The following is a 16,910-nucleotide window of genomic DNA, read 5'->3' on the forward strand; positions in this document are numbered from 1 at the left end:
TAGATGAGGGCATAGAAGGGTGGGTTAGTAAATTTGTCGGTGACACTACAGCTGTGTGCAGTTGTGGATAGTGTTGAAGGTTACAGAGGGACATAGGTAAGCTGCAGAGCTGGGCTAAGAGGTGGCAAATGGAGTTTAATGCAGTAAAGTGTGAGGTGATTCATTTTGGAAGGACAACAGGAATAAAGAGTACTGGGCTAATGGTAAGATTCTTGGTAGTACAGATAAACAGAGAGATCGCGATGTCCATGTACATTGATCCCTGAAAATTGCTACCCAGGTTGATAGGGTTGTTAAGAAGGCATACAGTGTGTTAGCTTTTATGGTAGAGGGATTGAGTTTTGGGACCACAAGGTCATGCTGCAGCTGTACAAAACTCTGGTACAGCCGCATTTGGGGTATTGCGTATGGTTCTGGTCACCGCATTATAGGAAGGATGTGGAAGCTTTGGAAAGGATGCAGGGGAATTTACTAGTATGTTGCCTGGTATGGAGGGAAGGTCTTATGAGGAAAGGCTGAGGGACTTGAGGTTGTTTTTGTTAAAGAGAAGAATGTTAAGAGGTGACTTAATTGAGACAAATAAAATAATCAGAGGGTCAGATAGGGTGGACACTGAGACCCTTTTTCTTCAGATGTTGATGGCTTGCATGAGGGGACAAAGCTTTAAATTGAGGGGTGATAGAGATAGGACAGACGTCAGAGGTAGTTTCTGTACTCAGAAAGCAGAAGGGGCATGGAATGCACTGCCTGAAACAGTAGTAGACTCGCCAACTTTAAGGGTATTTAAATGGTCATTGGATAAACATATGGATGAAAATGGAATAGTGTAGGATAGATGGGCTTCAGATTGGTTCCACTGGTCAGCCCAACATCGAGGACCGAAGGGCCCGTACTGCACTGTAATGTTTTATGTTCTATGTTCATACTAAAAAAAACTTTTTAAAGAAACATTTTACTGTACAAACTAAGTATAATCATAAGGAAAAAGAAAGATTGTAATAACTTTAAGAATCAGATTGTTTCTTATGCTATGCATATCACTGCTTTAAAAGAAATGGTAGTGAATTGGGTTATGAATTGACTCTTACCTTGGATTGTCCAAGCTAACACACTATTTGGTTCAAAGCACCTGGCACTCTCAAAAAAGCTGTCAGCATCTTCAAAGCGCTCATTCATACATGCTAAAATACCACACAAAATAAGGCTGGAGATAAAAATCACAGGATTCAGTAAAACACAGAAATTATAACAAAAGCTATAAAGTCTGTTCAAACATCGTTACAATTTTAAAATCCTATTTTGTGTATGTTTTGTAATGTTACACTTCTAATTCATTCATATAATGTGGGCAACACTGGCAAGGCTAGCATGAATTGTCCATCCCGAATTTCTCCTGATAAAGTGATAGTGAGCTCTTCTTGAACCATTGCAGTCCATCTGGTGTAGGTACATGCACAGTTCTGGAAGGGGGTATGTTCCAGGAATTTGACCTAGTTACAGTGAAGGAATGGCAATGTAGTTTGATAGTTTGAGGTCTCCTGGTGCGTGATTTGGAGGATATTTGCAGGTGGTTGTTTTTAGATGCATCTGCTGCCTTAGTCCTTCTAGGCTGTAAATGTCAAAGCCAAAGAAACCGTGAGTTGCAGCAATGAAACTTATTGATGATATACATAGCTGTCACTGTGTGTTGGTGATGGAAGGAATGAATGTTGAAAGTGGAGGATGTGATGCTAAAGCTTCTAGAGTGCTGTAGAGGTGTACTCCAGGCAAATTGAGAATATTCCAATTCTCTCATTAATTATGCCTTGTGCCTTGTAGATGGTAAACATGATTTGAGGTGTTAGGAGGTGATTTACATGATGGTAGAATTTGCAGTCTCTGACCTCCCCTTAATTGATTCTTGTTAGAGATGGTCAATGCTGGCACTTAAGTGGCAAATAGCATTTGTATCACTTATCAACCCAAACCTGAATATTGTCTAGGTCTTGTGGCAGTTGGACCCTTAGACCCAGACTGTTTCAGGATTTGAGATGTTACAAATAGAACTGAACATTGTGCAATTATCAGCGAACAATCCCATTTCAGACTCTATTATGGAAAGAATTTCATTGATGAAGCAGCGAAGGATGGTTGGATCAAAAGCAATCTGAAGTGAAATAACAATATGCTCTCACATGTACATATAATGAATTCGCAAAGACATTATATTCAGTCTTCAATCTTTCATCTGTGACATGAAGTTGGAACACCCCTCATTACGTGCTAAATGTCACTTTGATTGCTGGAATCATTTATTTAATATCTTACTTGTATTTCTCCAGAGGAATTGGCCACAGAAACACTTATTTTTCTAAAAAAAACATTTTTGCAAATCCTAACAGATACCACCAGATACTGCATACATCAAAAGAAATTATTCTGTTGGTAGCTCAATGCTGACAAGAGGAAGAGAAGTAGCAATAACAGATGGAAGGAACTTGTGTGTCAGAAACGGACCTTCAGAATCCAGATGAGGAGGAATGTTTGTAGATGTCCTTTAGCTCCAAATAGGATGTCTGTTTTAGTATCACCTTGTTACAATTTTTGAGGTGATGCATAAGGTGCACTTTTCCAGCAAGGGTGCCACAGACTCAAGATACCTCAAAATTAATACCAAAGTCTGTTTAGCAATATCTATTAAGGTGTGATAACAACCATCAACATTTTGCCTCCAATTCGATTCAATTTAGATTCAACAAAGGGCAATCTAAACATCTCCATTTGGCATTTAATGGCATCTCACTAAGACTTCTTCAGCAGCATCTTCCAAACTTGCTGGGGCTGGGGAAAATGGATACATGGGAACACTGCTGCCTGCACATTCCCCTCCAGGCCACATACCATCCTGACTAGGATGTTGCCAGAGTTGGAGGATCTGAGCTACAGGGAGAGGCTGAACAGGCTGGGGCTGTTTTCCCTGGAGCGTCAAGGCTGAGGGGTGACTTTAGAGAGGTTTACAAAATTATGAGGGACATTGATAGGATAAATAAACAAAGTCTTTTCCCTGGGGTCGGGGAGTCCAGAACTAGAGGACATAGGTTAAGGGTGAGAGGGGAAAGATATAAAAGAGACCTAAGGGGCAACTTTTTCACGCAGAGAGTGGTACGTGTATGGAATGAGCTGCCAGAGGATGTGGTGGAGGCTGGTACAATTGCAACATTTAAGAGGCATTTGGATGGGTATATGGATAGGAAGGGTTTGGAGGGATATGGGCCAGGCACTGGCAGGTGGGACTAGATTGGGTTGGGATATCTGGTAAGCATGGACGGGTTGGACCGAAGGGTCTGTTTCCATGCTGTACACCTCTATGACTAGAAAACGTATTGCTGGGTCAAAATCCTGAAACGCTGTCCCTAACAGCACTGTGGATATACCAACACAACATGGTCTGGCGTGATCCCCACTACTTTCTGAAGGCAGTTAGGGAGGGAAAACTTATGTTGTCCTTTGTAGTAATGCCCATTATACATCTTTTTCAAGTCAGCAACTGTCAGCTGCATTTCATCCCTGTTATAACAAGTGAATGATGCAAACATTTATATCAATTTTCCTGTGAAAATCCAGAAACAACATAAGGTTCCTGGGGTTCACTCACACACTGCATGCACCCCTCCTTCTCAGGAACTCAGTGACTCCAAACATTAAACCTGGTGGCTTTGCAAGGATTTTCATCTGTATTGTGCAGCTCTGTCCACTTTTCTATTCACGATCAAGATGATTTCACATTTTGTTATCCTTTATTCCCTGCCCTCTTGTGATACAGCACAGCAAATGAGAAGGCTGGCTACTTAGGGCATCATGAGGTGCTTGCAGTGGATGACTTCCAGGACCTTAAGCCCAAGAGGGTCCAGCTTCAGATTGCAGTTTATTGGCACTGCTTGGGGAATCTGGCAGAGAAAGTTTTTTTTGACATTAGGGCAGGAATTTCTTAAATGAGTGCAAGTCACATTGTTATTCAATGAGAACAACATGTTCCACACTCATTAAACTGACCCCTGCTATGGGTTTCAGTATTCCTGGGATCTGGTGAGTAGACTACACGACATCTAAGAATAAGTCATTTTTTAGGACATCCCATCAGTCCATGATGGAGGTGATAGTGAAGCCAAGAGCCTGTTAGTACCAATATCATGGGTTTCCAAAGTCAGAAGCCACATGACATCAGATTCTAGTCTAACAGGTGATTTTGTCCACCCCTGTCCAACACCGACACCTCCACACCATGAGTTTCCACAAAGAGTGCTGAGCTGCTGCATTCATATTTTGCCTCAGGACTTTGATGCCATGTATGTAAGAGATCTCACCCACACATGCTGCCATCCCGGCATCGGTCCCATGCGGGTAGTCAAATGCTTTGAGCAACTGTTAGTGTACTTTCCCTTAAGTCAACACGTTCAAATCTAGCTTAACTAAAATCCAATGTTAGTCTCCAGCAAGACCTTTCTTTCATTTTCCTATTTGAATCTAACCTCACTCAAAGGCTGAGAATCATCTTTATCAGGGCCCTCTAACTCACTAACGACTAGCCAATGTGTTGATCTCTGTACTAGTGCTTGGAAAGATTTGAGTGACTAGCACAGCGTCTTCAAGTCGGTGTGATTCCCCCTACCATTGCCAATATCTGTGTGGAAGAAAGGCCCATATAGTCTGAAGAGCAACCGTTCATTTGTGTAATTTTAATAAGTTCCAACAATCAAATTAGTTCTGCTTTCCAACCATCTAATTGAGCAGACTGTATAATGGCCCTGCCCACCACCGACTTTATATATAGTCACAGCCAAAAGAAAGGCTCAAAATCAAAAGTGAAGCTACAGTATTTTTTTGCATAGACACGCTAATTAGGCAGTCTGAAACAACATCAGTAAATATGGCATGAAGAGTACGTGTGATTCTGACCTGGATATATGCTCCTGATTTACAGCAACAGCCTCATGGAAGCACTCCTCTGCTTTGGAGTGGTCCTTTAACATGAGGTAGAAAGTACCATAGTCAAACCAGTGATCAGCATTGTTCCTGTCGCGTGCTAATCTCTGTAAAAATTAAAATTTTTACATTGGGTATTGATCACTGACATATCTTACAATATGAAAAATTCTTTCGCTTCTCACTGCTAAAGTCCTTAGTGTACATTCTCTGAGTGGAAAACAGAGCAGAAGACCAATTGAGGCACCAACTTCCCATGTCCAATCAGCATCAGTAACACTTCCAATGTTATTTTGGTTCAGGTGCTAAACGATATATCTGATGTTAGCCTAAAACAGACAGGTTCCTTGAATATGCTAATCAGAAGTCAATGGCTGCTTTATGGCTCATTCCTGAAATTGGTCGAGAAAAAGATAGACCTACACATGTATTTCCTCTAATAGCACTGTTACAGATAGGATGCAGAATATCTCCCATATAAACCTGGAGTTTCTGCTTCCAGAGCACATATTGAAGGGTCCACTGCCTTATGGTACAGGCTCATGCTCAGAAGAAAGGTCTTTACTAAGGATTGTTTAAGATCATTAAAGACTATTTTTATTTGAAAAGGTCATAAAGAGGACAGGCAATTGGTACAATTCAAATAATAATGTTTACAACTAATATACATTTCTCTAAGGCACAAAAACCTAACCAGAAAGGCAAGTCGGGGAACACTTCAGTGGTCAGGACATTCAGCCTCGGACCTTTGGGTGACCATCCTCCAAGGTGGACTTCGGGACAGGCAGCAGAGGAAAGTGGCCGAGCAGAGGCTGATAGCTAAGTTCGGTACCCACAGGGAGAGCCTCAACCGGGACCTTGGGTTCATGTCATATTACAGGTGACCACCATTGCACTATACACACACACAGATATTCCTACACAAACACACTCTCACATACACACACACACGGACACAGGTACACACAGATGCGCACACAGACACCCACACACACCCTTATAGACACACACACTCCCACACTAACACATGCACCCCCTGATGAAGGAGCATCGCTCCGAAAGCTAGTATGCTTCCAATTAAACCTGTTGGACTATAACCTGGTGTTGTGTGATTTTTAACTTTGTACACCCCAGTCCAACACCGGCATCTCCAAATCATGCACCCCCTCACAGACTTAAGACACTCTTCACTCACTACACACACACACACACGCACACACACACACACACACGCACACACACACACACGCACACACACACACACGCACACACACACGCACACATATATTTTGTGGGGTGAATTTGTACTTGCAGAGTTACATTGCACTTTGCTCAAAAACTGCATACATTCATGTAGATCTATGAGCTCAAAAACTGCATGACTTTATGTAAAACTCCGTTATCTCACTTTTTAGATTAGAATCAATTGAAACATCAGGCCATAGACAGAGAACACAGGGGGCTAACACCTTCAACATATTGTCTAGCTATCACCATTGTTAACAGCTAACCTGAGAATGCAACTTTTAAAAAAAGGTTTTGTGATTTACACATGAAAGAAATGAAACTATCACTGTATTCTAACAGATGAAAGGCTTAACAGACAATCAATTTTTCAATGTATAATTTCTGTTACATCACACTGCAAAGTTTTGCTTTAAATTCTGTTAGGATTGAGCCCTCCACCATCACCTGATGAAGAAGAATCGCTCCGAAAGCTAGTGTGCTTCCAATTAAACCTGTTGAACTATAACCTGGTGTTGTGTGATTTTTAACTGGTTAATAAAAGAAGCCAAAGATTGTATCAAATCAAAAGGAGGAGATTTATGAAGTTGCCGGAAAATATAGCAAGCCTAAGGATTGGAAACATTTTAGAATCAGCAAAGGCAGACCAAGAAAATAATAGAAGGAAAATAATATGAATAAATTAGCAAGAAACATAAAAACAGACTTGTAAAAGCTATATTAAAAGAGAAAGATTAGGAAAGAAAAATGTGAGTTCATTACATGCAGAGGCAGGGGAATGTGTCATGGGAAATACAGAATTTAATCATTACTTGGGGAAGGTGCAAGAAATCTCCGAGAAGGAAGAAACATCCAAGGGATGGTTAAAGTGAAGAACAGAAAGAGATTAATATCAGCAGAAACGTGATATTGAAGAAATTAATAGGACTGAAAATTGTCAAATTACATTATTTACATCTTTGAGTGTTGAAATAGGTAGTTATCAAAACAGTGGAGGCATTGGTGCTCATCCTTCAAGATTTGATAAATTCTGGAAAATTGTCTGCAGATTGGAAAGTAACAAATGTTACTATATAAGAAAGCAGAAAACTATAGTATTTTGGTCTGACATTAGAGTTTGGGAAATACTGAAATCCATTACAAAAGATATGATAACTGTCATTTAGAAAATAATGATCTGATTAGGCAGTCTGATTTGTGTTTCAAAGGGCAAATAATGTTTGAAAAACCTGTTAGAGTCTTTTTGGGAGAACAGAGAAGTGGGTAACAGTGGTCGAGTTGCTTTTTGATTTTCAAAATGCTTCCAACAAGGTCCCAAAAAGAAGCTAGCAGACAAAACTAGAATATGTATCCTGCCATAGATTAGGAATTAATTAACAATAAGAAAACAAAGCAAGAATAAATGGTCATTCCCAGGTTGACATTACTGTGGCTGAAGGGGCACCACAAGGGTCAGTGCTGTGCCGTAGCTGTTCATGACATCTATATATAATTTGGTTGTGGGGACAATATTTCCAAGTTTGTAGATAATACGAAACTAGGTGAGAATTCAGGTTGGAATAAAGATGCAAAGAGAACTCAAAGGGCCCTGGACAGACTGAGTGAATGGGTAAGAACATGGCAGATGAGTAATAGAATATACAGCATGGAAACAGACCCTTTGGTCCAACTTGTCCATGCTGACCAGATAACCAATCCCATTTGCCAGCATTTGGCCCATATGCCTCAAAACCCTTCCTATTAATATACCCATCCAGATGCCTTTTAAATGTTGTCATTGTCCTAGCCTTCACCACTTCCTTTGGCAGCTCATTCCATGCACGTAATTAGCAAGAAACATAAAAACAGACTTGTAAAAGCTATATCAAAAGAGAAAGATTAGGAAAGAAAAATGTGAGTTCATTACATGCAGAGGCAGGGGAATGTGCCTCTGCCCCTTAGATCTCTTTTAAATCTTTGCCTTCTTACCTTAAACTTATGCCTTATAGTTTTGGACTCCCCCACCCCTTGTTACTTTATCCTACCCATGCCCTTTATGATTTTATAAACCCTTACAAGGTCACCTCTCAGCCTCTGACCCTCCATGGAAAACAGCCGCAGCCTATTCAGCTTCTCCCTATAGCTCAAACCCTCCAAACCTGGCAACATTTTTGTAGATCTTTTCTGAACCCTTTCAAGCTTCATAATATCGTTCCTATAGGAGGAAGACCAGAATTGCACGCAGTATTCCAAAAATGGCCTAACTAATCTCCTGTACAGCCAATACTGATCTCCTAACTCCTATGCTCAATGTGCTGACCAATAAAGGCAAACACCTGCTTCACTATCCTATTCATCTGTGATTCCTCTTTCAAGGAACTATGAACCTACACTCCATGGTATCTTAGTTCAGCAACACTTTGGAACATCACGTGGGAAACGTGCGAGGTAATCCACTTTGGCAGGACATGGGGCGACATGATGGCTCATTGGTTAGCACCACTGCCTCACAGTGCCTGGGACCCAGGTTCAACCCAGGGCGACTGTCTGTGTAGAGTTTGCACATTCTCCCCGTGTCTGCGTCAGTTTCCTCCGGGTGCCCCGGTTTCCTTCCACAATCCAAAGATGTGCAGGTTAGGTGAATTGGCCATGCTAAGTTGCTCATAGTGTTAGGTGCAATAGCCAGGGGTAAATATGGGGAATGGGTCCGGGTGGGTTACTCTTTGGATGGTCAGTGTGGACTTGTTGGGCTGGCGGGCCTATTTCCATACCGCAGGTAGTCTAATCTAGTCTAATGTAAATGGAGGTACAGAGTATTTTTTTAAATGTTGAGAGATTGGGAAGTGCTGATGAGCAAACGGTCTTGAGTGCCCTTGTTAAGTAACTAAACGCTAACATGCATGTGCCACAAGTTATTAGGAAGGTAAATAGTATGATAGTCCTTATCACAAAAGGGTTCAGTAAGAATTTAGAAATATAGAATTTCTGTGTGGCCACACTTGGGTATTGTGTGTAGTTTTGGAACCTTAATGCAAGAAAGGTTCATCAGACTAGTCCCTGGGATTGCAGGAAAGCAGTACTGAGATACAATTAGCTACATTCTAGAATGGCAGAGCAGGCTCCTGTGGTCAAGACAGCACTTTCCTCTTATTTCATGCCATCATTCTTAATATTTATATTTCTTTTTACCATTAGTTAAAATTCTCTTGAAGGCAAACAATAGAGGATTTCTAAACGTTTTCTCAGAATGCCATGGCTATTACTCCTAAGGCCCATTGGTGTACACTCATCAAGAGGTGACACCACTTTTAAGTAAACATGAAGATCGCTGACATACAGATTGCTGTATCAAACAGGAAGGATAAAAGATTTAAGATACTGTTAACAGGAACATTTCTGCTCCCATTACATCTGTTAATGAAAGACCTTCTGGCTATTTTCATTTTACTGGCCTCTTTTCTATTGTTGCTAATTGTGGTCTTGATAGCGCTAGACATCTTCTTAAATGTTGTCCCACTCCCCATAGTGATAAGATCCTGAGGAGACTTGACTAGGTGGATGTTGAAAGGATGTTTTAAGGATCTTATTGAAGAATCCAAAACTGGGATCAGAGATTAAATATAGGGTTTTCCTGATTAAAGCAGAGACGAAGAAACACTTTTTCTCTCAAGAGGTTGAGAGTTTTTGGAATTCCCTTCCTCAAAAGGGGACCTTTAAATTTTTGTGGACAAATTCAAAGAACAAAGAACAGTACAGCATAGGAACAGGCTCTTCAGCCCACCAAGACTGTGTTGGCACACATTTTTAAACTGAAAACCTTTTGCCTCTCCACCGTCAATATCCCTCTATTCGCTACCTATTCATACCTCTGTCAAGATGCCTGTTTTTTTTTGTAGATATTTTTATTGAAATTTAACATTTTTGCAAATTTACAAAAATAAACAAAACTCTCAAATACAAACATTGATGTACAATTAAATCATATATACAATAGTCATAATTTAACAAAGAAAAGAGAAAGAAAGAAAACAAAAAAAGAAAAAAAAGAAACGATAAAAGAAAGAAAAAAAAAACTCAACTTTCTACTAATCTAACCTATAACTAACCAGAGTGTATACCTAAGTCTCTTACATGCTCGGAATGTATAAACATCAAATATAATAAAACCCGTATTCGCGCAGGATTCCTCTCCCAAGGGGCCCCGGAGCAGCCCGGTCTGAAATCTTCACTAAATAAAAGCCCTTGTTAGGATAGCCGAAATATCTGCATTTATATAATTCAAAAAGGGCTGCCATATTTTATAAAATAATTCAGTCTTTCGGTGCACCATATTTGTGAGGAAGTCAAGGGGGATATATTCCATAATTAATCTGTGCCAATTTGAAAGTCCAGGGGGGCCCTCAGCCACCCAGTTCACCAAAATATTTTTCCTTGCACAGAAAGAGAGAATAGAAAATAGTCTCTTCCCATGCATATCCAGAGATGAGAGGTTCGAAAAGCCCAAAAGGAGAGATACAGGGTCCACCCTAATTTCCGTTCCTAAAATTTCTGTCAGGGTATTTGCCACTTTAGTCCAGTATCTGCGGATTTTCTGACAAGTCCACAGACAATGTACAAGAGTACCCACCTCTATTTTGCATTTGGGACACATTGGAGATGCTCCTGCCTTAAATTTTGCCAGTCGAGCCGGAGCTATATGGGCCCTATGAAGTATCTTTAGTTGGATAGCCTGAGTTCTGTTACAGATAGCAATTCTTCTAGCATTTTCCCAAATGTCATTCCACATGTCCTCAGAGATTTCTAGCCCCAAGTCCTGCTCCCATGTTTTAAGCAGGTCATCCATGTCTCCTGAGACTCCATCATGTAGCAAATGGTATATAGTACTAACGGAGGATGCCCCCGCTGGTCGTAAGACATTACGTTCTCTGTCTGATTTATAAAGACTATCTATTAATGTAGTCTTCCTCTGTATATAATCTCGAACTTGGAAGTATCGAAAGAGATCCCCATTAGGTATTCCGAATTTCAGACGCAGCTGCTCAAAGGACATCAGGATCCCATCTTTAAATAGGTCCCCTAAGCATGAGATGCCCCTGGATCTCCAGAGTTTAAAGGTGGCATCTGTAATCCCCGGTTGGAATCCCCATGCGCCTACTATTGGTGCATGGGGGGATGTTTTATGTGAGTTACCCTCATTTTGCCGCATTATATTCCAGGCCTTAATTGTGTTTAATATTATGGGATTTTTACAGTGGTCTGTAATGATTTTCCTCTTATCTGAAAATAAAAGGTTAATAAGTGGGTATTTTACTTGGGAGGCTTCGATATCCAGCCAAATTGATTGTGGATCAGATGAAACCCAATCAGCTATGTAACTTAGTAGGGAGCTTAACTGATATTTCCTAAAGTCTGGGAAGTCCAGTCCTCCCCTTGCCTGTGGAAGCTGTAGCTTCTTCAGCTTAATAAGGGGCCGTCTATGGTTCCAAATAAAGGAGCCCAACCAGCCATATAATTTACGTAGGGCTAGCCTTGGCAGCATCAGCGGGAGCATTCTCATAGGATATAAGAGACGGGGTAGAACATTCATTTTAATTAATGCTATTCTCCCTAGCCAGGAAATCGGAAGGTCTCTCCATCGCTGGAGGTCCTGCCTTATCCTTTCCATTAATTGTACAAAATTAGCCCTATACAGCTGATCAAATACTGGCGTGATAAAAATACCTAAATATAAGAAGCCCTCCAGGGACCAACGGAAGGGAAAAGGGGATCCGTCCATTAAGTGGGGTATCATAGCCAGACCACCCATTGGCATGGCTTCCGATTTTGAAAAATTAATTTTATAGCCTGAGAATGCACTAAATGTATTAATAACTTGAATTAGACGAGGCACTGACATTAAAGGATTACTGAGGAATAAGAGAACGTCATCTGCATAGAGGGTAATTTTGTGTTTACCTATACCAATCCTCGGGGCCATTATATTAGGATCAGTCCGGATGGTTTCTGCTAATGGTTCGATTATCAGTGTAAACAACAATGGTGAGAGAGGACATCCTTGACGGCAGCCCCTACCCACACTGAAGCCATCCGATCTTAACCCATTAGTAATAACAGCTGCTTTGGGGTCATTATACAATGTTGAAACCCATTTGGTAAACACCTGTCCAACGCCAAACCTTTCCAATGTGTAAAATAAATATGACCATTCAACCCTATCAAATGCCTTTTCCGCATCCAATGAAATTACTACTCCTGGTATCTTTCCCTGATGACAGGCTTGGATCATATTCAAGACCCTTCTGATATTATTGGATGATCTGCGGCCCTTAATAAATCCCGTCTGGTCCTCCTTTATAATATATGGCAGTACCCTTTCTAGTCTTAGTGCTAACATTTTTGAGAGAATTTTAAAGTCTACATTTAGTAAGGATATTGGTCTGTAAGATGCACAATCTTCTGGGTCTTTTCCTTTTTTGAGGATAAGAGAAATATTTGCTTCTTTCAGCGTGGGCGGGAGACAGACCTGACTATGCGCAAAATTATACATATCCATAAGTGGGTCAACCAATATTCCTGTAAATTCTTTATAGAATTCAGCTTGGAAACCATCCGGGCCCGGTGCTTTTCCGCTCTGAAGTTGCCTAATTGCCTCAAGTATTTCTTGGACTGTTAAAGGGGTATTTAGGGCCGACACCTGTTCCGGAGTCAGGCCCGGGAAGGTCAAATTTTTAAAAAATGACTGCATCCTCCTAATCCTATCTTCACAATCCTGCGATCTATATAGTTCAGAATAAAATTCTTTAAAGGTCGCATTGATCTTTTTATGATCATGAGTCAGGGTACCTGTACTTTCCTTGATGGTCGGAATAGTTTGAGGGGCTTTCTTTTTCTTTGCAAGAAATGCTAAGTATCTACCCGGTTTGTCGCCATATTCATATAATCTTTGTTTCGCAAATAATATTTCCCTTTTAGCCGTTTGAGTAAGCGCGGTGTTTAAAGCTGTCCTAAGAGCTGTAATCCTCTGCAATTTTGTGATAGAAGGTCTATCAGCGTATGCTGTTTCGGCTGCTTTTAGGCGAGCTTCGAGCAGACGCTGTTGCTCTCCCTTCATTTTCCTCTGGGTCGCTGAATAGGAAATGATCAAACCTCGTGCATAAGCTTTGATGGTCTCCCACATCATTGACGGATTGCTAGCCGTACCAGTATTAATTTCTAAAAAAGTTTTAAGTTCTTGGGAGAAGTACTTTAAAAATTTGCTATCTTTTATCAGGAAGGGGTCCATACGCCAATGCCGAGCAGATGTCCCATTGTTCTTTACCTTAGTTTCCATGTATACAGCGGCATGGTCAGAGATTGCTATAGTACCTATTTTACAGGTTGCTATAGAGTTTAGAAAAATCGATGGGGCAAAAAACATATCAATTCTTGTGTGACATTTATGTGGATTAGAGTAGAAAGAAAAATCTCTACCCTGTGGATGGAGACATCTCCATACATCTACCAATCCTAATTCTTTATTCAGGTCCGCCAGTTGTCTAGATCTGGGAGATACTCCAGCGGCACTCTTGGGAATCCTGTCTATTTCCGGATCCATAATACAATTAAAGTCTCCCCCTATAATTGTATGACGGGCACCAAAGGCCATCAGTTTTGAAAAAGCTTCCGTTATGAATTTAAAGGGGTGTGCCGGGGGGCAGTATACATTTAAGATCCCATATTCCTCTCCATTTATGAGGGCTTTAATCAAAATATATCGTCCAGATTCGTCTTTTATCTGATTTAGAATTTTCAAAGGGAAGTTCTTCCGGACAAGGATAACGACTCCCCTGCTTTTTGAATTAAAAGAGGAGAAAAAGGCCTGATCAAATCCGCCCTGTCGTAATTTTAAGTGTTCTTTATCCGACAGGTGTGTCTCCTGTAGGAGAGCTATATCAACTCTCTCCTTCTTAAGATTTGATAATATTTTCTTCCTTTTAACTGGCGAATTACTCCCCCTGACATTCCAGGTGCACCACTTAACCGACTGTTCAGCCATAATCATCTGGACAGATCCGAGACCCCTCGGGAGGGGGAACCCTATCTGGAACATCCCGAGCATGGAGCATACAAGATTTACAAAAGTAAAGATTCTCTGATACACTCAAAACAATATAACAAAAAACTCTTTCTAAATATAAAAAATATAAAACATTCCGAATTGGAGATTTTCTCCCTTGTTCCCAGGGAGCGTCACTTCCTCTCCCACAGTCCATCTTACCCTCTTCCAACCAGTGCCCCACCCTTGACCCAGGTGTTCCTCAATAAAATGAGGAGAATTCAAATATAATATAAAGCTAGAGTTAACAGTGAACACCCCACCCCCACCCACACCCACATCTAAATATATTTGGGAATATTAATACCATATATAACTATAAGATTACAATCTCAACACGTAATACTTAAATATAATACCACAAAATAACAGGGGAAAGAAAAACAACCCCGCTCCTAAAAACAGAAGTAAAATAGAATAAGGTAACCACCTCCCCCCATCAACATTAACCAAACGCCCCAACATATATATATATACATACACACATAGGGGGAAAGATAAGAAAAGATGAAGGGATGTAAACCAAAATAATGGGAAAGGCAGACCAGCGTCCACAATCTCTTACAGCTTATTTAAGAGAGTCCAAGAATTCCTTAGCCTTCTCCGGTGATCCGAAGTTATATATGGATCCTTCGTGGCTAAGGCGTAGCGTCGCTGGATATCGTAAGGAGTACTGGATATTTAAGTCCCTTAAACGCTTCTTCGCCTCATCGAATGCCTTCCTCTTTCGGACCAAAGCTGGGGAGAAGTCCTGGAACAGCATGATCCTGGATCCTTTGTGGGTCATAGCTTGGGGATCTTTTCCCAGATTTCTTGAGGCTTCCAGGAGCATCTGCCTCTCCCTATAGCTCTGCAGCTGGAACAGGACCGGGCGTGGGCGCTGGGTTGAGCCGGGCCCACGTACTGTGACCCGGTAGGCCCATTCCACCCTTACCTGGCCTGATCCATTATGCAGATTTAAAAGTTGTGGCAGCCAATGCTCTAAGAATGCTGTCAGCTGGCCTCCCTCTTCCTGCTCGGGAAGGCCCAACAACCGAATATTTTTTCTACGACATCGATTTTCGAGGTCATCAATGTGGTTTTCTAGGTTCTGGACTCGATTCTCGAGAAAACGGATGTGGTCGGCTGTTGATTTTATCCCAGTCTCTGAGGCTGCGGCCTTCGACTCCACCTCTCTGACTCGGCACTCCAATTCCTGAATGTCTCTGCCCTGCTTCTGCAGCTCGGCTGATAGTGCTTCTCTGCTCTGCCGAGACTCATCGATAAAAGCATCAATCTTCGCCTCCCACCTGGCAAACATCTCCTCAAAGCTCATCTTCATTGGTAACTCTCCTGAAGTAGCTGAAGACACCTTTGTTGCAGCTGAAGAGGGAGAGGGTGGGGGAGGGGTCCCTGCTTTCTTAGAGCCGCCTGTTCCCTTCCCTTTACTCATTTTCCAGCTAGTATTAGACTATTTAAATGTACTAATAGGTAACTATTTAAGGTTAACAACTATTATAAATGGTTTAGTGAGTGTGGTGGGGGTGGATAGCCCACTTTTCCCAAGTTTTGGGTAGAGCACTGTGGACTCAGTCTTGCTGGGTCGCCGCCATCTTGGATCCCCCCAAGATGCCTGTTAAACACTGCTATTGTATTTGACTCCACAACCCTCTTTGGCAGCACACTCCAGGCACTTACACACTGCGTGAAAAAACTTGCCTTTCATCTTTTCTTTAAACTTTCACCCTTTTACCTTCAGCATATGCCCCCTCGTAATTGACATGTCCATCCTGGGAAAAAGACTCCGAGAATCCATTCTACTGGTTCTCTTACTATTTTACAAACTTCTCTCAGGTCACTCCCCCATCCTTCAATGATCAAGTGAAAACAAAACAAGTTTGTTCAATCTCTCCTCATAGCTAATACCCTCTAAACAAGGCAACATCCCAGTAAACCCTTTTTGCATACTCTTCAAAGCTTCCTCATCCTTCTGGTAATGTGATGACCAGAACTGCACATGATATTCCAAATATGGCGAACTAAAGTTTTATACAGCTGCAACATGACTTACAAAAAAACTCAACCAAGTTTGTGAGACATGACTTCCCTACATAAAACCATGCTGCCTGGAGGGAATAAGTCCATACTTTTCCAAATGTGAGTAAATTCTGCCTTTAAGAATCTTCTCCAATAATTTTCCTCTCACTGAGATAAAACTCACTGGAATGTAATTTCCGACTTTATCCCTATTGTCTTTCTTAAACAAAGCACTAACATTCACTATTCTCCAATCCTCTGGGAACTCTCCTGTGATGAAAGTGAATACTAAGATTTTCTACAAGGCCCCACCAATTTCCTCACCTCCTGGAACTTGTCAACCTTAATGCTTTTTAAAACACCCAACACTTCTTTTTTTATATTGACATGCCCCACAGTATCAAATACCCATCCTAAGACTCACCATCCATCACTTCCTTGTCCTTTATGAACAGCTATGCACAGCATTCATTAAGGATCTCATCCACTTCCTCCGCCTCTTTGCATAAATTCTTTCCTTTGTCCTTGAGTGGATCTACCTTTTCCCTAGTACCTACTTTCACTTTATACATCTATTATAAACCTTGGTATTTTCCTTAATCCTGTTTGCCAT

At 41.2% G+C, this 16,910-nt stretch overlaps 1 protein-coding gene across 1 annotated transcript in view; it reads right to left on the reverse strand.

The window, feature by feature from the left end:
* The window catches only part of cfap70 (cilia and flagella associated protein 70), a 97,610-nt gene that overhangs the window by 33,574 nt on the left and 47,126 nt on the right, over window positions 1-16,910 (reverse strand). The window contains exons 17-18 of the mRNA XM_060840942.1: window positions 4,936-5,069; window positions 1,089-1,204 (exon numbers count right to left, since the gene is read on the reverse strand). Coding sequence (XP_060696925.1) covers window positions 1,089-1,204; window positions 4,936-5,069 — 250 coding nt within the window. The remainder of the gene's footprint in view (window positions 1-1,088; window positions 1,205-4,935; window positions 5,070-16,910) is intronic.

Source organism: Hemiscyllium ocellatum, chromosome 20 (assembly GCF_020745735.1).
Source record: "Hemiscyllium ocellatum isolate sHemOce1 chromosome 20, sHemOce1.pat.X.cur, whole genome shotgun sequence".
Classification (NCBI taxonomy): Eukaryota; Metazoa; Chordata; class Chondrichthyes; order Orectolobiformes; family Hemiscylliidae; genus Hemiscyllium; species Hemiscyllium ocellatum.